Below are 23,201 nucleotides of genomic sequence, written 5' to 3'. Positions count from 1 at the left end.
TTTGGTGTCTGTCCCCAGTGGCTAAGGTTGGTTCAGTGGGTTGTGTAGGGCTTCCTGGTGGAGGGGACTTGTGCCTGTGTTCTGGTGGATGAGGCTGGATCTTGTCTTTTTGGTAGGCAGGACCATGTCCGTTGGTGTGTCCGCTGGGTTGTCTGTGACCTTATTATGATTTTAGGGAGCCTCTCTGCTAGTGGTTGGGCTTGTGTTCCTGTGTTGCTAGTTGTTTGGCATAGGGTGTCCAGCACTGTAGCTTGCTGGTTGTTGAGTGGAGCCGGGTGTTGGCATTGACATGGAGATCTCCGGGAGATTTTTGCCGTTTGATATTTCATGGAGCTGGGAGCTCTCTGGTGGACCAGTGTCCTGAACTCGGCTCTCCCACCTCAGAGGCATGGACCTGACACCCGGTTGGAGCACTAAGACCCTGTCATCCACATGGCTCAGAATAAAAGGGAGAAAAAAAGAAAGAAAAAAAATACAGTGAAGTTATTAAAATAAAAAATAATTATTAAAAATTAAAATATTAAAATGTAATAAAGAAGGAAGAGAGCAACCAAACCAAAAAAAAATCAACCAATGATAACAAGTGCTAAAAGCTATACTAAAATAAACCAAAACAGACAAAGAGAACCCTGGACAAACGGTAAAAGCAAAGCTATACAGAAAAAGTCACACACAGAAGTGTACACATACACACTCACAAAAAGAGAAAAAGGAAAACAATATATATATCGTTGTTCCCAAAGTCCACCTCCTCATTTTGGGATGATTTGTTGTCTATTCAGGTATTCCACAGATGCAGGGTACATCAAGTTGATTGTTGAGATTTAATCCTCTGCTCCTGAGGGTGCTGGGATAGATAACCTGTTTCTCTTCTTTTTTCACACAGCTCCTGGGGTTCAGCTTTAGATTTGGCCCTTCCTCTGCCTGTAGGTCACGTTTAGGCACCCGTTCCCCGCTCAGGCAGGACGGGGTTAAAGGAGCAGCTGATTCGGGGGCTCTGGCTCACTCAGGCCGGGGGAAGGGAGGGTACAGGATGCGGGTTGAGCCTGCAACAGCAGAGGCAGCGTGATGTTGCAACAGCCCGAGGCGTGCTGTGCATTCTCCTGGGGAAGTTGTTCCTGGATCATGGGACCCCGGCAGTGGCGGGCTGCACTGGTTCCCTGGAGGGGAGGTGTGGATAGTGACCTGTGCTCGCACACAGGCTTCTTGGTGGCAGCAGCAGCAGCCTTTGTGTTTCATGCACATCTCTGGGGTCCGCGCGCCTGTCTCTGGAGCTTGTTTAGGCGGCGCCCTGAATCCCCTCTCCTCACGCACCAGGAAACAGAGAGGCAGGAAAAAGTCTCTTTCCTCTTAGGCAGGTCCAGACTTTTCCCCAGACTCCCTTCTGGCTAGCTTTGGCGCACTAGCACCCTTCAGGCTGTGTTCATGCAACCAACCCCAGTCCTCTCCCTGGGATCTGACTTCTGAAGCCCGAGACTCAGCTCCTAGCCCTGCCTGCCCTGGCGGGTGAGCAGACAAGCCTCTCGGGCTGGTGAGTGCGGGTCGGCATCGATCCTCTGTGCGGGAATCTCTCAGCTTTGCCCTCTGCACCCCTGTTGCTGCGCTCTCCTCTGTGGCTCCGAAGCTTCCCCACTCCGCCACCCACAGTCTCCGCCCACAAAGGGGCTTCCTAGTGTGTGGAAACTGTTCCTCCTTCACAGCTCTCTCCCACTGGTGCAGGTCCCATCCCTATCCTTTTGTCTCTGTTTATTCTTTTTTCTTTTGCCCTACCCAGGGACGTGGGGAGTTTCTTGCCTTTTGGGAAGTCTGAGGTCTTCTGCCAGCATTCAGTAGGTGTTCTGTAGGAGCTGTTCCACATGTAGATGTATTTCTGATGTATTTGTGTGGAGGAGGGTGATCTCCACGTCTTACCCTTCCTCCATCTTGAAGGTCTCCTTGGTTCTAATCAGTTCATGTTATGCCCTCGGGCTATGTCATTCTTTCAGTGGTTGTGCCCTGCCCCCTTCCCTCCTGCTTCACAAGTAGAAGAAAAGAGGAGGGGATGGCAGCCATTAAAAAAAAAAAAAAAGAAAGAAAGAAACCTTGCTATTTGTGACAACATGGATGAACCTTGAGGGTATCATGCTAAGTGAAGTAAGTCAGAGAAAGACAAAAATTGTGTGATCTTACTTATATGTGGAATCCAAAACACAAAACAAAGAAACACAGCAATGAAAACCAACTCATAGATACAGTGGTTGCCAGAGGGGAGAAAGGTGGGAGGGGCAAAATAGGTAAAGGGGATTAAGAGGTACAAACCTCTATTTATAAAATAAATAAGCCTTGGAGACTTAATATACAGCATAAGAAATGGGTCAGTAATATTGTAATAACTTTGTATGGGGACAGATGGTTATTAGTCTTACGGTGGTGATCATTTCATAATGTATACAAATGTGAAATCCCTATGTCGTACACTTGAAAATGACAAAATATTGTACATCAACTATATTTCAATTAAAAAAGAAAAAGGAAGGAATGAATGAAAGGATATGATTAGTCTAAACTTGAGAGACCAGAGAAGGCTTTACAAAGTGGCTAATGCTTGAACTGATTCTTGAAGAATGAGTAAGAATTTATTAGGTGAAGTTGGAAATGACATATAATATGTACAAAGAGAGGCACATAGACTTGAAACATCTTTGTGCATTTGGGGATTCCAGTAGTTTGGAATGGTTGGAGCGATGTTAGGAGTTGTGTGTCAGGTTATGAGGTTGAAACAGGTTGACAGGAGCTAGATGGATAGGAAATTGGATTTCTATCTTGTTGGTGACAGCCGTCAAAGGGTTTTTAAATATTTGTTCACTCCTAGGATATTTATTAAACACCAACTATGACAAGTGCTAGACTTAAACAGCAGTGAATAAGACACTGCTGTGACCCTTACAGTCTAGAGGTGGAGTTATAGCCAAATTCTATCCATCTTTTAAGGCCCAGCCCTTCTGACGAGGTTTGTTCAACTATCCCAGCTTTATGAATTTCCCCCCCTTTGGTATTTATGGTCAATTTATACCCAATTTCAAATCAAATTAACTGTGTGTTGAATAATGATTATGTGTCTTCTCTTCCTAGTGCTTCTTCCCCCATCTTCTTTTTTGCAGAGAGTAGGGCTTAAACTGTGCTGTAGGATATAGCACAATTGTAAGCATATATAATATTTCAGTAGATATTGATTAGAACTGTGGGATGGAAGAAAAATCAGAGAGGGCAATGTAGGAAACAAGCTTGGAAAGTATGGAAGTTGGGGAGAAGAAGATTTTTGTTTGTTTTTTTTAAGAAATGAGTTGAAATTGGCTGTCACTTTCCTATGGCTGTGTGTGCCTCCCTGGTTTTCATGACTTACGATGGATACCCTCCATCCACCTATTGAGGATCTTATGAAGTTTCCATTTGGTTGGCATGTTACTGAGGCAACCCAGGCTACATTTGGCTCTGAAAGTGCAATCTGTCTATATTAATCTTAAGTACATATCTAGAATTCATTTGTAAAGAACTCATCCTCATCAACCAGGGCTCTGTGAAAACCCTAAAATTTGTTTTATGTAGGAAAGGCCAGATATGTTCTTAATTATTTTTCTTTATTAGTTGCTAATATTTTGGACTTAAAAAAATTTTCTTGAAACATAAACCTCTAGAAAAGTTGCAAGTATAGCACAAAGAACTTTTTTTTCCCCCTCTGAAACCGTTTAAGAATAAGTTGCTGAACTGATGGCCTATCACTCCTCCATAGTTTAGGGTATTTTTTCTATGAAGGCATTTTCCTATACAACCACAATACAATATTAGGAAATTAACAATCAATATTAGGAAATTAACAATCAATATTAGGAAATTAACATCGATACAATACAAATATTTAATTACTGCCATTAATTACAATATTAGGAAATTAACAATCAATATTAGGAAATTAACAATCAATATTAGGAAATTAACATCGATACAATACAAATATTTAATTACTGCCATTCAGGATTTGCCAGTTGTCCCTAAAACGTCCTAAAAAGCAAAATGACCCAGTCCAGAATCAAGTGTTACATTTAGTTGTCATATCCCTTTAGTCTCTTTCAGTCTAGGTCTGTCACAGAAATCATGCTGTGTTACTGTCATTGCATCCTATCAGATGGTGCACGATTTCAGTTGGTTCCATTACTGGTGATACTAACTTTGGTCACTCGACTAAGGTAGTATTTTATTTGTCAGTCTTCTTCACTACAGAATTATCCATTTTCTCTTTATATTTTTTAATTTTTGAAACAGCTTTATTGAGATAAAATTGACATGCAGTACACCTGACATACTTAAAATGTATAATTTGTAAAGTTTGGACATATGTTTACACCCATGAAACCATCACCACAATTGAGATAATGAACAAATACTTTGCTCCCAAAAGCTTCCTTGTGCTTCTCGGGAGGCCTGTCCTCTCACTCTTCCTGATCTCTCCTTCAGCCTCTTCAGGCCACCACTCATCTGCTTTCTATAGCTATATATCAGTTTACATTTTGTTGAATTTTATAAAAGTTGATTCATACAGTCTGTACTCTTATTTTTTTTTTTTTTGTGGCCTGGCTTCTTTGACTCAGCATAATTATTTTGATTCACCCGGTAGGTCATTCGTTTTAATTTTTGAGTAGTGTTCCATTGTATGGGAATACCGCAGTTTGTTTATCCTTTCATCTGTTGATGGAAATTTGGATTGCTTCCAGTTTTTGGCTGTTACTCTTTATAATTAATTGCTGTTTTATGGTGATGTACTTAGAGACCATGTAAGTCTCCTATTCCTCACTAAACTTTGAATTTATGCATTTATATATTGATACTGGTATGTGGTCACAGATTCCTAATTTATTCAGTAGATTATAATTGTTACTATAATTGTTTTGATGCTCAAATTGTCCCAGATTTGGCCAGTTGGAGCTTGTTGAAATTGGCTTCTGTGCCCTTTCAACATATCTTTGGGCACTTCTTTATTTTCTGACATAAGAAGATGCTTTAGCCTTATTTGCTCTGGCCCTGGAATCAGTAATTTCTCCAAGGAGCTCTGGTTCCTTTTAAAGCCTTTCAACAGACATAGCTGGAAAGTATGTGTATATGTATATATAAGTACATGTACACATCTGTATCTATTTCTATATTTATCTTTGTATTAAAAACCACAAATTTACATAATCTCCAATTCCAGTCCAATATCACAGGGCATATTTTAGTCTTCTCTCTTCCAAATTTCTAACTCTTTTCTTTGACAGTGAAAAACCAGGCTCCCATTAACCTCAATATGAGTACTTGTACAGTCTTCCCAGCCATACCTCTACTGTGCAGGCTGCTCCCTTGGCTCTGACCTTGGGTAACACACAGCTTAATCCTTGACCTGGCTCTGTTGACTGTTGGTTAAGTCCCTGGCCCTGTTGAGCACGCCAGTTGAGACCCCAGCCCCGCAAACATATTGCTCTAGTCTCTGACTGATCCCCAGCCCCAGCAGACTCTCCGGGTGAGCCCTGGACCTTGCAAACATGCTGGCTGAGTCTTTGGTCAAGTCACCAGTCCTGGTTTTAGGAACGCATAAGTCATGTCTCAAACTTAGGGCAAGCACCCAGCTGAGGCCCTTGTTGAGACTTTGTTTTTGGCAAACACGCTGGTTGAATCCCCATTCAGACCAGGCCCCAGAAGACATGCCTGTTAAGTCCCTGACCCTGACCAAAGAGCTCCAATTAAAATTTAACCTTACAAAGTGTTTATAATGGTATTTATATCTTTTTCTTAAACTGGAGATCTTGTTTCTAACAATATTAATGTAATTACTTGTTTTACTTTACATATAAAATGTTTCAATGGGGAAAAAGTAGTCTTTTCAGCTGGGACAAGTGGGTAACCACATGCAAAAGAATGAAATTGGACCCTTACCTTATACTGTCTACAAAAGTTAAATTTAAGTGGATTAGAGACCTAAATGAAAGGGCTAAAACTATAGGACTCTTAGGAGAAAATATAGGGGTAAATCTTTATGACCTTAGATTTGGCAACAGATTCTTAAATATGACACGAAAAGCATGAGCAACAAAAGAAAAAAAATAGATACGTTGGACTTCATCAAAATTTAAAAAACTTTTGGATTTCAAAGGACACTATCAAGAAAGTGAAAAGACAAGCCATAGAATGGGAGAATATATTTGCAAATCATATATATCATAAGGGACTTGTATCTGGAATATGTAAAGAACTCTGACAACCCAATTATAAAAAAAAAGACCCAATTAAAAATGGGCAAAGGATCTAAGCAGATGTTTATCTAGAGAAGACATAAGTACATGAAAGAATGTTCGATATCGGGCTTCCCTGGTGGCGCAGTGGTTGAGAGTCCGCCTGCCGATGCAGGGGACGTGGGTTCGTGCCCCGGTCCTGGAAGATCTCACATGTCGTGGAGCGGCTGGGCCTGTGAGCCATGGCCGCTGAGCCTGCGTGTCCGGAGCCTGTGCTCCGCAACGGGAGAGGCCACAGCAGTGAGAGGCCCGCGTACCGCAAAAACAAAAACAAAAACAAAAACAAAAGTTCGATATCATTAGCCATTAGGGCAGTGAGAATCAAGACCATGGTGAGATGTAAGTTCACACTCCCACGACTGGCTATAATAAAAAAAGTGAGATAATAACAAGTATTGTTGAGGACGTGGAAAAATTGGAACACTGCTGGTGGAAATGTAAAATGGTACAGCCGTTTTGGAAGACAGTTTGGCAGTTTCTTAAACAGTTAAGTACAGAATCACCATCTGATCCAGCAGTTCAACTCCTAGGTATATACCCAAGAGAAATGAAAACGTAGGTCCATACAAAACCTTGTATATGAATGTTTATAGCAGCATTATTTGTAATAACTAAAAGATGGAAGTGTCCATCAAGTGATATATGGATAAACAAAATATTGTATATCCATACAGTGGATTCCATTGTAGTATTATTTAGCCATAAACAAATGAAGTGCTGATACATACTACAACACAAGTGAGCCTTGAAAACATCATACTAAGTTATAGAAGCCAGTTATGACAGACTACATAGTATATGATTTCATTTATATGAAATGTCCAGAATAGGCAGATTTAGAGTCAGAAAGTAGATTAGTTGTATTTAGGGCTATGGGAGGGGTGGGCGGAGGAGAGTGATAGCTAAAGGGTTCAGGATTTATTTTTGAGGTGATAAAAATGTTTTAGAGTTGACTTGTGATGGTTGCAGATTTCTTGGAATATACTAAAAGCCATTGAGTTTCACACTTCAGGTTGTTGGGCTTGTACGTATGTGAATTATCTAAATAAAGCTGTTGAAAAATTTAACCTTGCATGTACAGCATAGTGACTATAGTTAATAATTCTGTATCGAAAGTTGCTGAGAGAGTAGGTCTTAAAAGTTCTTATCACAAGAAAAAAAACTTGTAACTGTATGTGGTGATGGATGTTAACTAGACTTACTGTGGTGATCATTTTGCAGTATATACATATATTGAATCATTATGTTTTATACCTGAAATTAATATCATGTTATATGTCAATTTTATTTCAATAAAAAGGTGAAAAAAAGAAAAAAAGATTTAACCTAGGAATTTCTTAAAATGTCCAAAACCAAAATGAAGTCAATTGTATAACTTTACTAAAAATGTTAAAGACATACTGTTTTCTTGAATAGGATGATCAGTATTGTAAAGATGCTAATTGTGCAATTACAGTAAGTGCAATTACATTTTGAAGAGAGAATATGCAAATTGATTTTGGAAGAAAAAATATGTAAGAATAGTCAAGAGGATTTTTAAAGAGAAAAATAATGTTGCAGACTTTCCCTTAGATATAAAAGTTACTCTAAAACTATAGTAATTTCAACAGTATGATAGTAGTAAAGAAATAATATGATATAAAAAATTTAACCTTGCAGTGTATCAATATCTTTGATTTCATATTTATATCCTTCTTCTCTTAAACTGAAAATCTTGTTCCTAACAACATAAACATAATTACTTACTTGCTTTGTTGTATATATCAAAAGTTTCAAAACAATGCCAGCATTCCTACTAACAATAAGACCACTGAATAAGGCTCAAGATTTCTTTGCAACTCTCTTTGCCCCTAGAATATGTTACCTTAAGGATGTATACTATGCTCTAAGGCAAAACATTTTAAAGACATTTGCAATAATTCTTTCCCTTGTCACCAACTTGTTATATAGTTAGAGTTATATTTTTCCATTTGTTTTCAATTTTTAGGGATTGATGTTTTTATTTTTGATTTTTTGAATATATAAAATAATTACGTGATTCCAGAATCAGAACTCTTCAGAGAAGAGTCAAGGTCAAGTTAAGGTCTCTTCAGAGAAGTTTCTCATCTATCTCTGTTTTCCTTCTACCCTATTCTCTCTTTTTCCCTTTATTAGTTTTATTAATTTTTGGTTTATTCTTCTAGTTTTCTTTTTGCTCTTTGGTATTCTCCCTTCCTTCATGTTACACAAAATATTTTATATATATATATATATATAAAAAACATAAAATATATTTTATGTATATACACACGTATACACACATTGCTGTTTGGGACTTTATTTCCTTAATTTTTTTTTTTTTTTTCCAAGCTGAAAACCAAATCCTGTTCTTTTAATCATTTTTTTTTTTTTTTAGATGTTGGGGGTAGGAGGTTATTAATTAATTTATTTATTTTTGCTGTGTTGGGTCTTCGTTTCTATGCGAGGGCTTTCTCTAGCTGTGGCAAGTGGGGGCCACTCTTCATCGCAGTGCGCAGGCCTCTCACTGTCGCGGCCTTTCTTGTTGCGGATCACAAGCTCCAGATGCGCAGGCTCAGTAGTTGTGGCTCACGGGCCTAGTTGCTCTGCGGCATGTGGGATCCTCCCAGACCAGGTCTCGAACCCGTGTCCCCTGCATTAGCAGGCAGATTCTCAACCACTGCGCCACCAGGGAAGCCCCTCCTTAATGTATTTTGAAGATCATTCCTTTTTACAGCTGTCTAATATTCTAGTATGTTGGTGTTTCATAGTTTATTCACCTGTCTTCTTTTGACAGATGTGAGACCTCTGGACTATGTCCAATCTTCTGCTGTGTTTGGATCCTCGAAGGTAGACTTTAAAAATTAGCTGAGGCAAACAGGAGCCCCAGGTTCCCCTAAGTGGCAAAAGCTTCTATTCCTCATGTATTATAATTTGTGCTCTTACTTTTCCCTACCCTTTGTTATATTCCGGAGGGCTAGTTCTACCTGTCCATTCATGTCCAATTTTGCTGCCAAATGAGGTCAGTTCAGATCTTTTCCCCCAAAACAAATTGCAGAAACACTTTAGGTTTGCAGGGATTTAAAAAAATTTCATCATTGCAGATAAGGGATTTTGGATGTATAATAGGCTAAGATAAGCAGTATCTTATAAATGGATGACAGGGTAGTCGATAAATGTCTGACTTGGCAAACTTTGATGCCAGAAAGAAGGGCTTATGTGAACCGTAAAGGCTCTGTGGCATGAGCAAGATGGTCTAAGGTCATTGTGGTTGAAGCAGAGAGAGGACAGTGTGGGAGGTGGAGGTCCAGGACTGTATAGGGTATGATAGGGGATGTTTAGGAATTTTGTTTTTATCCTAAGAGCAATGGGAATCAGTTAAATGGCTTTAGCTAGGGCATGTTTGATCAGTTTTATTGATGGTTATGCTGTATATTTAAGAAATTAAATAATCCTGTACGTGTTTGTCTAGTTAATATCCATGAGATTCAGCTTCTCATGAGAATGTTGTCACTAGGATGATGGGGTTGCTTTTGGGGAAACACCAATTCTCTACCTTTTCATTGCTCTTTACTCTTCTAAGTTTTATGTCTTTATCAGTAGCTTAATTAACTTGGAAAGTATCTCTGCTGAAGCAGATACAGTACTTCCAGCAGCTTTCAACTTTTACTCTAAATCAGAAGCTTTAAAAATAGATAAAATTCTCAACGCTCCTTCACACTTGTTCATAAAGAGACTTGGCCTTCTTCCTTTCCACACTCCAAAGATGTACTGTTTTTTGAAGTCTGAAACTGCAGTGTTGGGTTATGATCCTTGGCTTTTTCCTGTCTGTCTTTGGGCAATGTTTTCTCATTTTTCTCTACCTAGGGGAGGTATGGAGGTAATAAAAGTTATGTTTTGGGGGACTTCCCTAGTGGTGCAGTGGTTAAGAATCCGCCTGCCAATGCAGGGGACATGGGTTCAAGCCCTGGTCCAGGAAGATCCCACATGCCGTGGAGCAACTAAGCCTGTGTACCACAACTACTGAGCCTGCGTTCTAGAGCCCATTAGCCACAACTACTGAGCCCGCATGCCACAACTACTGAAACCTGTGCACCTAGAGCCCGTGCTCCACAACAAGAGAAGCCACCCCAATGAGAAGCCCGTGCACTGCAATGAAGAGTAGCCCCCACTTGCTGCAACTAGAGAAAGCCCATACGCAGCAACGAAGACCCAACACAGCCAAAAATAAATAAATAAATAAATTTATTTTTAAAAGTTATGTTTTTGTATACTAAAAGTTATTTAAAGTAATTTAGCAGTTCAGTTTTAGCAAACATATCTTGGTGATAAACTCTGCTTCTTTTTACTTGGAAATATCATTATTTCACTCTCCTTGAATTGTCAGCTAAAGGATTCTAGGTTCATAGTTATTTTCTCTCAGTACCATGAAGATATTAATCTGTTTTCTTCTGATTCCACTGTTGGCATTGAGAAATCAGGCGTTGGTCCAACTATTCTTCGTTTGTGTGCATTTTTCCTTTTGCTGTTCTTAAGATCTTGTCTTTATATTTGGCATTCTTTAGTTTGACTGTTACTGGACTAGGTGTGGATTTCTCTTTATCTTGTTAGGGATTTAGTGGGCTTCCTGATTCTGAGATTTAGTTTCTTTCCACATCTCTGGAAATGCTTAGCCATTGTCTCTTCAAATATCATCTCTTCTTCATTATCTATTTTCTCCTTCTAGATCTTCAGACACATTAGAACTTCTCATCTGCATCCTCAACGTTCTTTAATTCTTTTATTTTCTATCTCTTTGTTGCCCTGTGTTGCCTCCTGAATAATTTTATTTAGATCTATCTTCTAGTTCTCTGGTCTGTCCATTTAATTTTTAATTTTAATTAAAGTGTTTTTTCTAAACTATTTTTGGTTTCTTTTCTGATTTGCCTGGTAGATTTCTATAGTTTCTTTTTCCTTGTTCATATTTTCTAGCCTTTTATTTTTTGAAACCTATTGAATATTTCATGTATGGGTATCTCACAATTTCAGCCTCTGAAGGCTTTGAAGGTGTGTTTCTGCCTTTTGCTGTTTCTGCTAATGTTCTGTTTTTTGGTGGTGGTTGTTGTTTTCTGTGAGCTCTTGTTCCTTGGAAATTTATCTTTGGGAATTCATTGAATCCTGGTTGAAGTTGCATTCCTACAAAAGAGGATTTTTCTTTGTTTGTGCTACTTCTCTGGGGACCTAAATTCTTGGCTTGAGGGGTAGGGTTTTTTTGTTTTTGTTTTTGCGGTACGCGGGCCTCTCACTGCTGTGGCCTCTCCCGTTGTGGAGCATAGGCTCTGCACGTGCAGGCTCAGCGGCCATGGCTCATGGGCCTAGCCGCTCCGTGGCATGTGGGATCTTCCCGGACCGGGGCACGAACCTGTTGTCCCCTGCATCGGCAGGCAGACTCTCAACCACTGCGCCACCAGGGAAGCCCTATTTGTTTTTGTGGGGTTTTTTTTTTTTTTTTGATTGAATATTGTCTACAAATCTGTGTGAAAGCTAGCTTATGGTGATGAATTCTTGGGATAAATGTTTTCCCCTTTGCCCACTGCCATTTTCCTTTTTGACCTCTTCTGCGTGGCAGACCTAGTTCTTTTTAACTTCCATTGAAGACACAGTTCTTTGGGGCTCAGTTTTAAATGGAGCTCTTTGGCTAGATTGCCTACTTTGGGTAGGTTCAGGTCTGATCTTTTGACTTTGGTGCTCCTTGCAGCCATCAGAGTGGAATCCTCAGGTCCCTAAAGGTTTGGTAGGTAGCTTCCGGGCAGAATATGGCAGACTGTGTGCTTAATTCCTAAGGTTGCAGTTTTCATTTAGTTTTTGTCTTTTGATGATTCCTTATTTTGTTCTCAGCAGTCATTTTGTTCCCAACACAATCATTAACACAAAAATATATTAAAAATTTTAAATCCAGTTTCTTAAAGGTATTTTTATTGGGAGAGTAATTGGTCATGCTGGTGGAATTAAAGATTAAACTAATTCTTAAAAAAATTAGTATCTATCCTACTTTTTGAACAGCCTTTGACCCCTGAACATGTAAGAAATGCAGAAAAAGCACAGAAGTAGAAGATCAGAACCAATTGTACTAATATGTGTTTGTGTGTATACACACACACACACATATATTTCTACAAGTAGGTAAGTGGGTAGGTAGGAGGGACGATAGATACACACATCTTGCTTTGAGCATTTATGTGACTTATGTGTTATTAGGACAGTTTAAATTTGGTGGTCCTCCCTAGACCTTTGTGAGTGATCACAGCATAACAAGCCTACTTAAGTGCAGAAATGGCCGTTTTGTGATATTTGAGAGAGGATTTTGAAAAACCTTAGGCAACATCCCTTAATACAGTTTGCATCCAGAACCTTTAGAGAAGATTACTGTCATTGACAATTAGGTGAAATTGTGTCATTTGTGAATTGTGCTAAGCTCATAGAAGGTTATATTTCTGAGTGTAGTGGCTAGACACTCAGGAATAATGGGCAGACAAAAGAAGAGAAAGTTTAAAAAGAAAAAGCACTCACTGACAGCATGGAGTATCATCAGATCCACCTTTTCTTGAGTTTGGTTTGCATGGAGGAAATCTGTTGAAGGATTTTCACAGTGAGGAGTTTGTGTTTGTATGCCTGTCTGCCTTTTGAAGTAAGACATGTACATCTTTTTTAAAAAAATTAATTTATGGCTGCATTAGGTCTTCGTTGCTGCATGCGGGCTTTCTCTAGTTGTGGCGAGCAGGGGCTACTCTTCGTTGCGGTGCGCAGGCTTCTCATTGCGGTGGCTTTTCTTGTTGCAGAGCGTGGGCTCTAGGCACGCGGGCTTCAGTAGTTGGGGCATGCGGGCTCAGTAGTTGTGGCTCACGGGCTCTAGAACGCAGGCTCAGTAGTTGTGGCACATGGGCTTCGTTGCTCCACGGCATGTGGGATCTTCCCAGACCAGGGCTTGAACCCGTGTCCCCTACATTGGCAGGTGGATTCTTAACCACTGTGCCACCAAGGAAGTCCTAAGACATGTACATCTTGATTTAGTCTCTTTATTTGAGTTAAGAATCTCTTTAAAGGACTGACAGTATATAGAAAAACACTTTCTTTTTCAGACTCATTTTATTTTCAGTTCATGGTAAGACAAAGGATGTCTGTTTCTTAGCTGTAGGTTTCTGTCAGATTACTTGGTGAGAAAGTAGATTAGGTTTTGTAACATCATCTCTACACCTTTGTCCTTCCAATGCCAGCTCCCTCCTCCCGTTTTCCCAACAAGTTTGGATTCAAATTCTGGCTTTGTCATTTAACAGGTGAGGTGACTAGTCAGTAAGCGATGTAAGCTCAGTTTTCTAATGAGTTCAATGGGGTTAATGTCAACCCTAAAGACATCATTGTGAGAATTAACACAACATGTAAAATACGTAGTGCTGAGCAGAGTAGCCATCGATCAATGTCACTTCCCTCTCAGCTTGAATTACAGAAAACTGATTCTCAATTTTTGGACATTCTAAGTGTGTTTTCTATTCATTCATTATACTTTCATTCATGTAAACTGTTTTGTGCAATGCTGATCCTGTTCCAGGAACATTTGTGAAGGATAGTTTTTCAGGGATATTGTAGAGGGATGGATGAGGTGACCTGTTGGAAACTCCCTTGGTGTATGCCAACTAGCCCCTTTATTATATATAATTAATTTTGAAAATCATCTTATTTCAGATACCATGTTATTAGGCTATTATTCTCCCATCTTTTCATCTCATGTGTTTAGAGAAATAAAGTAGAATATGACTGCTAAGCCAATACTTATTCATTTTCTATTTGATACTCATATTGTCTTAGCTCTATATGGATATATATGTTTCTTCTTTTAAGGGAGAAATTCTACATTCTTTATGTGGAAAACTGTCTGTAAGCTGATCTGTTCATTAGATTTTCATATCGTTTAACTTTGCAGATTCACTTGGTATATTGTATCATCACCTTGTGTTGTCATATTTTTTTATTGTACGATTAAGACAAGTACTCTAAAATAAGAAAGAGTAGGGTTATGAATCATATCTCCTAGGATTGTGTGGAATAAAGGAGATAATGTATATAATATCCTTAGCTTGAAGCTTGGAACGTGTAAGTGCTCAGAGAATGCTTACTGTAAACTATTATTATATGTGTCTCTCATCTTCCAGATTTGAAATTCTTTAAGAGCAGGAACTATGTAATATATATATTTCATATATTATGGACTCAGTGTTTTACTTTATAATATATTTTTATTCTCATCATACTTTTCAATGTTTCATCTTTTGTCTTACAGTGATGAAACTAGAGGATCTGTTTGTAGATGATTCAGGTCGATATTTGGCTGTTCAGTTCCATCTGGAATGTGCATATATATTTTTATATTATTATGAATATAAAAAAGCAAAAGATCAGTTCAATATTGCTAAAGAGATCTGCAGATTACAAATTGATTTGACAGGTAAGATTTTTTTTGACGTTTTGTGGATAATTGATTTATTTTTATGATAAACTAATATATAATAGTTTGGCTGTATTGTATGGTTGTATTTTATTATCTGTGTCCTCTTGTTTGCTTTACAAAAATAGATTTTATTTAAAAATTCATAGTTTTAGAACAAAGTTGAAATCATATACTTTATTCCTGTAGATGCCCATGTCTAGTTAGACATGTCAGTAGTATGTGGCAGCTGGGCAGTACACAAATGAACTTCGTGTATTTGGTTGTGCCTGTGGGCTTCCCAAGGCCCCTCCTGATTCCCAAATTTAGTTTGCCCTTTCTGTTAAATACCCACCTGCGGCTTCCATCCTGCCTTTCTTGTATTTCTTAAGAACAGAAATTTTTGACTGTTTTGTTTAGATGTTTCTTCATGGCCTTAGAACACTGTCTGGCCTACAGTAGGCACTCAATAAACATTTGTTGGAAGAACAAATAAATTGCAGAATTTTTCCCAAGATCTCTGTGTTTTTTTTCTGAGTACCAAATAAGAAACATTATTTTCTCTTAATGTATTGCCCTGTCCCTAGTCTCACAATGTAATTGGCATTCTATATTGAAGACATTCATGAAAATCAGACATCATCAGTGGGTCACACCATTTATACCTGTTGAACCTGGGCTCTGTGAATGTTGAAACAACAATCTGTGAATGTTGAAATGATTGAAACTGCTTGTCCTGCGTAGGCTTGGTCTAGATTATCTCTAAGGCCCATTCTTAGTCCCCAAACTCTGTGCTTTTTGAGGTAGTCCTGTCAATAAAATCCTTCAGGTACATTATGAGGTAAATGTAACTTTGTGGCCTAGTCTGGCATCTTACCCACCTTTTATTACATTGTTTGTATGGGGAGAATTATTAAATATCCAACTTATAACTTTGTGACAATGGCCAGGTGTAAGTTGGAGTCTTGTTTTTGAGATATATGTAATATAAGTTGTGAGGTTAGTTTCAGAGATTTTGTTTTTAAATATTTCGGTCCTAGGAGACTTCTTTTTTTGGATTATTTAAAAAACTAGTATCATGGTACCCAGTATAGTCAGCTTTAGCTGTTGGTGTATTTACTAGCTAGTTCTTCATATTTTTTTCCAAGTTAAGGCTGAAGAACTTAAAAATACAAATGTGCTCACAAATATAAAATGAGAATCAGATTATTACTTTTTTCTTTTCAGCTCTAGCCTTACTATAAAAAAGTAAGCTGTGTTAGACCATCTCAATAGCTATTTTTAGTATAACGTGTTTAAATGGTTGTTGTATAAAGTAGAGCCAGACTCATCACAGGATAAAATCCAGACTTCTTAGACTGGTCTTTGTAATCAAGGGTCTTTGTAATCTGACTCTTGCTAGAGAATAGATGTCAGAGGTTTTGCTTCTCTTAAAGCTGTTCTGCAGCAAGTTATTTCAGATACAAAATGAAAAAAAATTTGGTCTTACGTGGAGCCAGATAGTGTAATAGAAAGACTGTGGGATTTAGAACCTGAAGACCCTGGCTTTAAGCCCTGGCTCTGATACTGAAAACCCTGTGATCTTGAGCAAATGACTGCACTTCAGAACTTCCCTTTTTTCATCTGTTGTATGGAGAGGATAGTATTTCTTCTCTCTATGACACCTAATGAGTTATGTTTTTTGAGAAGGGAGGTAGTTTAGTGAAAAAGTAACTATGTGGAAACTAGTGGCAGAAATCCTGGGTTTGAGTTTTGACCTTATAACTTACTGGCTTTATAATTTTATAAAAAGTCATTTTAAAGTCATCTTTGAGCCTCAGGTTTCTCTTATTTGAAATGGAGAAAATACCTCATAAGCTCTAAAGCACTCTGAAAATACTACTCTTTAAGATTGTACTGTATGTCTGATTGACAAGTTGATACATATAATTTAGTATATATTTTTTCAGGTGCTTTGGGAAAAAGGACACGGTTCCAGGAAAATTACGTGGCCCAACTTATTCTAGATGTAAGAAGGGAAGGAGCTGTGTTTTCAAATTATGAATTCACTCCAGCACCCACTCCTCAGGAATATTTAACCAAGGTAAGTAGGATTGTAAATTATTTAAATTAGCATCCAAGTCTAACAGTTTCCATAGGTGAGTTTTGTAGAAACACTGGATGGGGTGGGAAGAGGCTTCTTTTGACCCTTCTTGAGCTTTTACAAGGTGGCTGGATGTTTTAAAACAAAACAAAACAAAACAAAACAGGACCCATTTTTTTAAGCCATTTTTACCTTTAAATAGAGATAAAATGTTGTTTTTTCCCTAGACTTCAGTAAGTATGAATTAGTAATGCAGTTAGTTATGTATTACTACCCTTGAAAAAAGTCCAAAAGGCAGACTGAGTAGAGACTAATTTTTCCAGTGGCTACCATATTTTTTGCCTTCTGTTGATATTTTCAAATATTAAGAGCCTTGAAATTTCTTGGGTTTCTTCTAACTATGTAAACAGATGATCAGAATTCCTTTTTACCAGTTTTCTGGTCTGTCCTTAGTTACTACTATGTCATTACTGGGCTGGTTGCTGCCTTAGTATGTTTTCTTGACTTGGCTAATACATTCTCTTGTAGCTTAAATTTATAGCTTTTAGTCAGTTTACCTGCTCAATAGGCCTTTCCATCTGCTTCCATGGAGGCCATTAGCATTTACATTTTCTTATCCCAGAGACCCCAAACCAACATTTTTGCTTGTTCTTTGGTTGATGTTACCGTCCTTGAAGCCCATGTCTTGCTACTTTTCATTCCAGAGCCTGCAAACAAATTTACTTGGTGCATTGAACACGAAAATTCTGTTGTGTACTGAAAATAATGCCAAGGGTAGGGACTAGGGAGATGGGAAAGAGTGACAGCAGTAAGGAGTCCTGAGGAAGGCCTTTGATGCGATCTTACGTCCCTCCTGGGCTTGCTCCAGCTTCTGTTTGCTTTTGTGGTAACTTCAGGGTGGGGAAAGTTACTGATCTAAGAGGAGAAGGAAGGAAGGAAGGAAGGGAAAGATGGAGAAACTCAGGGATGAGACTGCACAGAGGACAGCCTATATCTCCTGATGTAGGTAGAGCCACAGTTGAACAAGTATTTGTACTGCTGTGTTGATGCTGGTCAGGGAACTGTGTTGATACCTGCTTCCATCCTCCATTTCCTCCTTGTATATCCCAGACCCTTCTCCTTCAGCTATTTGATGTAACCCAAGTCCCTCCCTGAGTCTTAGATTAAGTATCATTAAGCTGGTTTTTAGGCCATAGCACAGCATCAATGAAAAGAGATTTAATTCCGCAATCTAAGCATTTAATTCAGTAATCCATTGTTGTTTGTTTGTTTGTTTATTAGTGTGGAGTTCTCGTATTGAAAATTGTCTCCTATGATTATAAATAGAATGTGATGACTCTTATGAGGAATGTATAAAAATGATGTACAATTTAATACAGAATTTATTCTTTCATACTTGAAATAAAATACATTCTGATAGTTTTATTATCTTCATTAATTACCACTTAAAGGTGGAAAGTACAAATTATGTGATGTAGGTATGGATTAGATAGAAACAGCTTTTTACTCATGGATGGAAGATAGACTTGCTTATTTAATCAGTTATGTATGATATTTTCTTATTCAGATACCATTAGATTATAAAATACACCATCTGGTTTTTTTTTTTTAATTTTATTTATTAATTTTTTGGCTGCATTGGGTCTTAGTTGCGGCACACAGGATCTTTGTTGCAGCATGCGGGCTCTTTGTTGCAGCGCATGGGCTTCTCTTTAGTTGTGGCACCCAGGCTCCAGAGCACATGGGCTCAGTACTTGCAGCATGTGGGCTTAGTTGCCCTGCAGCATGTGGGATCTTAGTTCCCCGACCAGGGATCGAACCCGCGTCCCCTGCATTGGAAGGCGGATTCTTAACCACTGGACCACCAGGGAAGTCCCCACCATCTGTTTAATAACCAAACTCTTCAGGAAAAAAGGAACACTATTATACCAATTATAGTGATTATAAAATACATCGTGATTAGAAATGTTACAATGTGAAGATGTATATCTTAGAATTGAGGAAATACAGTAATTTTATTGCCAGTGAGGAACATAGTGTTTCCCTTTGGACCTTGCTAGACTTTTAATCTGTTATTAATGGGGAATTACATAGCCTGAAGCTATTGGACTTCAGGCTTTAATAAGCCAACAGTTATGAGCAACCCCAATGTGCAAATCAAAGGCGCAGTCTCTGTTCTTTATTATTCAATCATGAGGGCACGGTGTGAGGAGGGAGAATAAATTAAAATTGTATATTCACAGAAAACACAAACACATACGTGATCAGCATCATTGAAAAGAAATATACATTAAATGCTGAATATGGTGTGTCCCATGAATTGGAGATAAATTACGTGCTAATTTCTTTTTCTCTTTTTTTTTTTACATTAAGCACAATACAGCAATTTATAAAGATGCTTAAAATGAATACAAAGGGAAATAAAGATCACAGAATTACACATTGTACAGCAGTGTGTCACATATAAGATGGTGTAAATGAATACACCAGTATGGTGTTTAACTAAAGATAAAACGGCACCCATTGATTTGCTGCTTCTACACAACCCAAAGCGTTCATACAGATTGAAAGGGTGTCAACATGAGTAGTTGCAAAGTCAGTTCTTGCATGTGATTTTAGCTTTAAAGGTTTCAGAAAACAGATCTGCGATATCAGTTTTCATTTTTGTCAGCTGTAATGTCAAGGATATTCAGAACAAGAAAAATGCAATAATACAGGACAATCTAGATCTGTGACTGGCCTCTGTTGCAGGATTGTACAAGGTTATGTGCAAAAACAAAGTCTGTCCAAAAGTCCACACTCTTGCAGTTTCAGCCTTTAGTTTGATTATCTAGATATAACGTTTATTACACAGCAAGGGCAGCATGAAAAGAAGAAACAAATTTATGATGGGTGAGCAATAACAGTATCATAAGCATCACTTGACTAGGAGGTCTGAAAGACTGTAGCTAAATTTTTGATTCAGTAGAACGTTATGAGGTTGGAGTGGGACTAAAGTAGAACAGTATTTTAAATTTGTGGCTTGTAGAACACATAGGCAAGTAGGTGGTGCAGCCAACCAGTTTTAATTTCGAAAAGAGCTGAATAGGAACGCAGAGTATCTTGAATGAAGATTGAAACAATTTTGATCACCTGTTTGTAGCTGAAGAGTAATAAATAATGCCTTGTTGTTAAGGCTGACCTGTCTCAGGTCTTCTGTGGGGGCTGGAGGGGAAGGAGTCCTCGCTGGGAGGTGGAGACTTGGGTCCCTGTCACACCTTTATTGTCTAGCCGAGGTGAGAACCTGGGAAAGTTATTGTATTTTTAGCCTCCTCATTTGTTTTTCCCCACATCACACTTTTTTAAAAAATATATTTATTTATTTATTCGGCTGCGATGGGTCTTAGTTGCGGCACGTGGGGTCTTAGTTGCAGCACGGGGGCTCTTGGTTGCAGTGCGCGGGTTTCTTTCTTGTTGTGGCACGCAGGCTTAGTTGCCCCGTGGCATGTGGGATCTTAGTTCCCCGGACAGAGATTGAACCCTGCATTGGACGGCGGATTCTTAACCACTGGACCACCAGGGAAGTCCCCACATCACACTTTTTTTAAGGGATCAGATTAGGTCTATAAAGGTGCTCCACAAACATTGGATATTAAAAGCAGGTTGATACAACCCTATCTGGATGTGAAAAGGTGAGAGATTTGGATACTCTGGAGCTGCACTGTCCAATATGGTAGCCACATATGGTTATTAATCACTTGAAAATTCATTGGTCCAAACTTTGATGTGCTGAAGTGTAAGTGTAAAAGATGTACTAGATTTCATAAGCTGTGTATGAAAGAGTGTATAGTATCTAATTATTTTCTGTTGATACATATTACAAGGATAATATTTTTGATGTATTAGGTTAAATCACTTATTTTTTTTTTACTTTTTAAAGTGTAGCTGTTAGAAAATTTAGAATTACATAAGTAGCTTCCTAAAAAAAAATATGGAAGGCTTGTATTGAAAATGGTTGGCCACCAGGGTGCGCTGTGCACCTGCCAGCTCTGCCTTTTGAGGTTGTGCGGGTCAGGGAGGAGGAGACACTTTTTCAGTGGAGCCTGAGTAGCCACCTAAAGTTGTGTGTTTCTCCTGTCAGCAGTTGTTGGAGGTTGTTGTACTCTTTTCTCTCTTCTCAAAACCTTATAGATAGAGCTAGGCCTACAGTTTAAAGTCTTCCTAGTTTTAGCTACTACTTCTATTGAATTAGAAAAAAATTTAAATCAGGTTTATTGAGGAATAATTTACATAAAATAAAATGCACTTATTTTAAGTGTCCAATTTGATGAGTTTTGACAAACAGGTAGACCCATGTAATCACCACTGTAATCAAAATACAGAACCATTTCCATTAGGCCAAGAAGTCCATCCATACTCCTTTGCAGTCAATCACTTTCCCTCCCACTGGTCTGCTTTCTGTCCCAGATTAGAGCTGTTTTTTCCTAGAATCTCAAACAAATGGAATCATATAGTATGACTTCTGTGTCTGGTTTCCTTCACTTAGGATAATGTTTTGAGATTCATCTATATTTTGATACCAATAGTTAGCTCCTGTTTATTGCTGAGTTATTTCATGGTATGGATAAGCCACAGTGTGTTTATCCATTCACCTCTTGGTAGACAATCGAGCAATTTTTAGTTTTTGGCTGTTATGAATAAAGCTGCTTGGAACATTCATGTGTAAGTCTTTGTGTGAACGTATGTTTTTAATTCTCAGGGGTAAATGCCGAGGAATGGAAGGGCTAGGTTGTGTGGTAAGTGTATTTTCAACTTGAGAAACTGCCAAAGTGTTTTCCAAAGTGGTTGTACTATTTCACGTTCCCACCATCAGTATATGAGAGCACCAGCTGCTCTGCATCCTTGCCAGTGCTTGGTAAAATTTTTTTGCTATTCTGGTGAGTTGTGTGTAGTGGTTTCTCATCGTGATTTTACTATTTTTTGATGATTAATTTTTTAAAAAATCCATTTTATTGAGATATAACTTATACACAGAAAATTTTTAATTGTACAGTTTGCTGAGATTTGAAAAATATATACACACAACCATTACAGTCAAGATACATTTCATTACCCTAGAAAGTTCCATCCTGCCCCTTTGCAGTTAATTCCCCATCCTCTCTGGCCCTAAAGAGTCATTGATCTGCTTTCTGTGGCTACAGGTAGTTTGCCTTTTCTAGAATTTCATGTGACTGGAATCCTACAGTATGTACTCTTTTGTATCTGGCCTCTTTTGCTCAGCAGTTGAGATGTATCTATGTAGTTGCATGTGTCAGTACTTCCTTTTTGTTTCTGATTAGAATTTTATTAAATGCATATAGCATAATTTTTCTTTTTAATCTGTTTACCTGTTGACAGACATTTGGGTTGTTTCCAGTTTAGGGTTATTACAGATAAAACTGCTATGAACACTTTTTTATTTATATACATATATATATATATATATATACACACACACACGTTTTTGGGTGGACATATGTTTTTGTTTCTCATAGGTAACTACATAGGAGTGGAACTGATAGCTCATATGGTAAATATGTTTATTATAAGAAACTAGCAAACTGTTTTCTATGGTTGTACCATTTTACATTTCTCCCAGCAATGTATGAACGTTCTAATTGTTCCAGATCCTTGTCAACAATTAGTATTGTCAGTCTTTTAAATTTTATCTATTCTAATGGGTGTGTACTAGTAGTTCATTCTGATTTTAATTGGTATTTCCCTTTTGACTACTGTTGTTGAGGATCTTTTTATGTGCTTACAGACACTTTTGTGAAGTGTCTGTACAAATCTTTTGTCCATTTTTATGTTGGGTTGTTTATCTTCTTCTTAAGTTGTAATTCCATATTCTGAATACAAGCCTTTTTTCAGATATTTGTTTTGTGAATATGTTCTCTGAGTCTGTAACTTGGCTTTTCATTTTCTTAACAATGTTTTCAAAGAGCAGAAGTTTTAATTTGCTGAAGTCCAGTTTATTAAGTTTTTCTTTGATGGTTCGAGTATTTTGTGTCCTAATTAAGGATTGTCTGCCTACCCCAAAGTGGCAAAGCTTTTCTCCTATGATTTTTTTTCCTAGAAGTTTTTTAGTGTTAGCTTCTACAGTAAGGTCTCTGATTAATTTTGATTTAATTTTTGTGTATGGTGTGAGATCAGGACAGAGGGTCATTTTTTCCCAAATGGATATACAGTTGTTCTAACATCATTTATTGAAAAACCTTTCCTTTGTTTGACTCACCTAGACACCTTTGAAAATCAATTGACCATACAACATGGGTCTAAAATTTTGGACTTTATTCTATTCCTTTCATCTATATGTCTGTCTTCATGCTAGTACAACACTGTCTTG

General features: G+C 38.0%; 1 protein-coding gene across 5 annotated transcripts in view; it reads left to right on the top strand.

Moving 5' to 3' along the window:
- Positions 1-23,201, top strand: part of TTC27 (tetratricopeptide repeat domain 27) — a 177,008-nt gene that overhangs the window by 27,172 nt on the left and 126,635 nt on the right. For all 5 annotated transcript variants that reach the window (XR_009544117.1, XR_009544118.1, XM_060169348.1 and 2 more), the window contains 2 exons: positions 14,611-14,775; positions 16,704-16,837. Coding sequence is in view for 3 of the 5 variants with exons in the window: in XM_060169348.1 (XP_060025331.1) it covers positions 14,611-14,775; positions 16,704-16,837 (299 nt within the window). In the remaining 2 variants the exon portion in view is untranslated. The remainder of the gene's footprint in view (positions 1-14,610; positions 14,776-16,703; positions 16,838-23,201) is intronic.

This window comes from Lagenorhynchus albirostris, chromosome 13, assembly GCF_949774975.1.
Source record: "Lagenorhynchus albirostris chromosome 13, mLagAlb1.1, whole genome shotgun sequence".
Classification (NCBI taxonomy): Eukaryota; Metazoa; Chordata; class Mammalia; order Artiodactyla; family Delphinidae; genus Lagenorhynchus; species Lagenorhynchus albirostris.
Note: the sequence above shows the minus strand (reverse complement) of the source record. Positions and strands in the feature narration are given on the sequence as shown.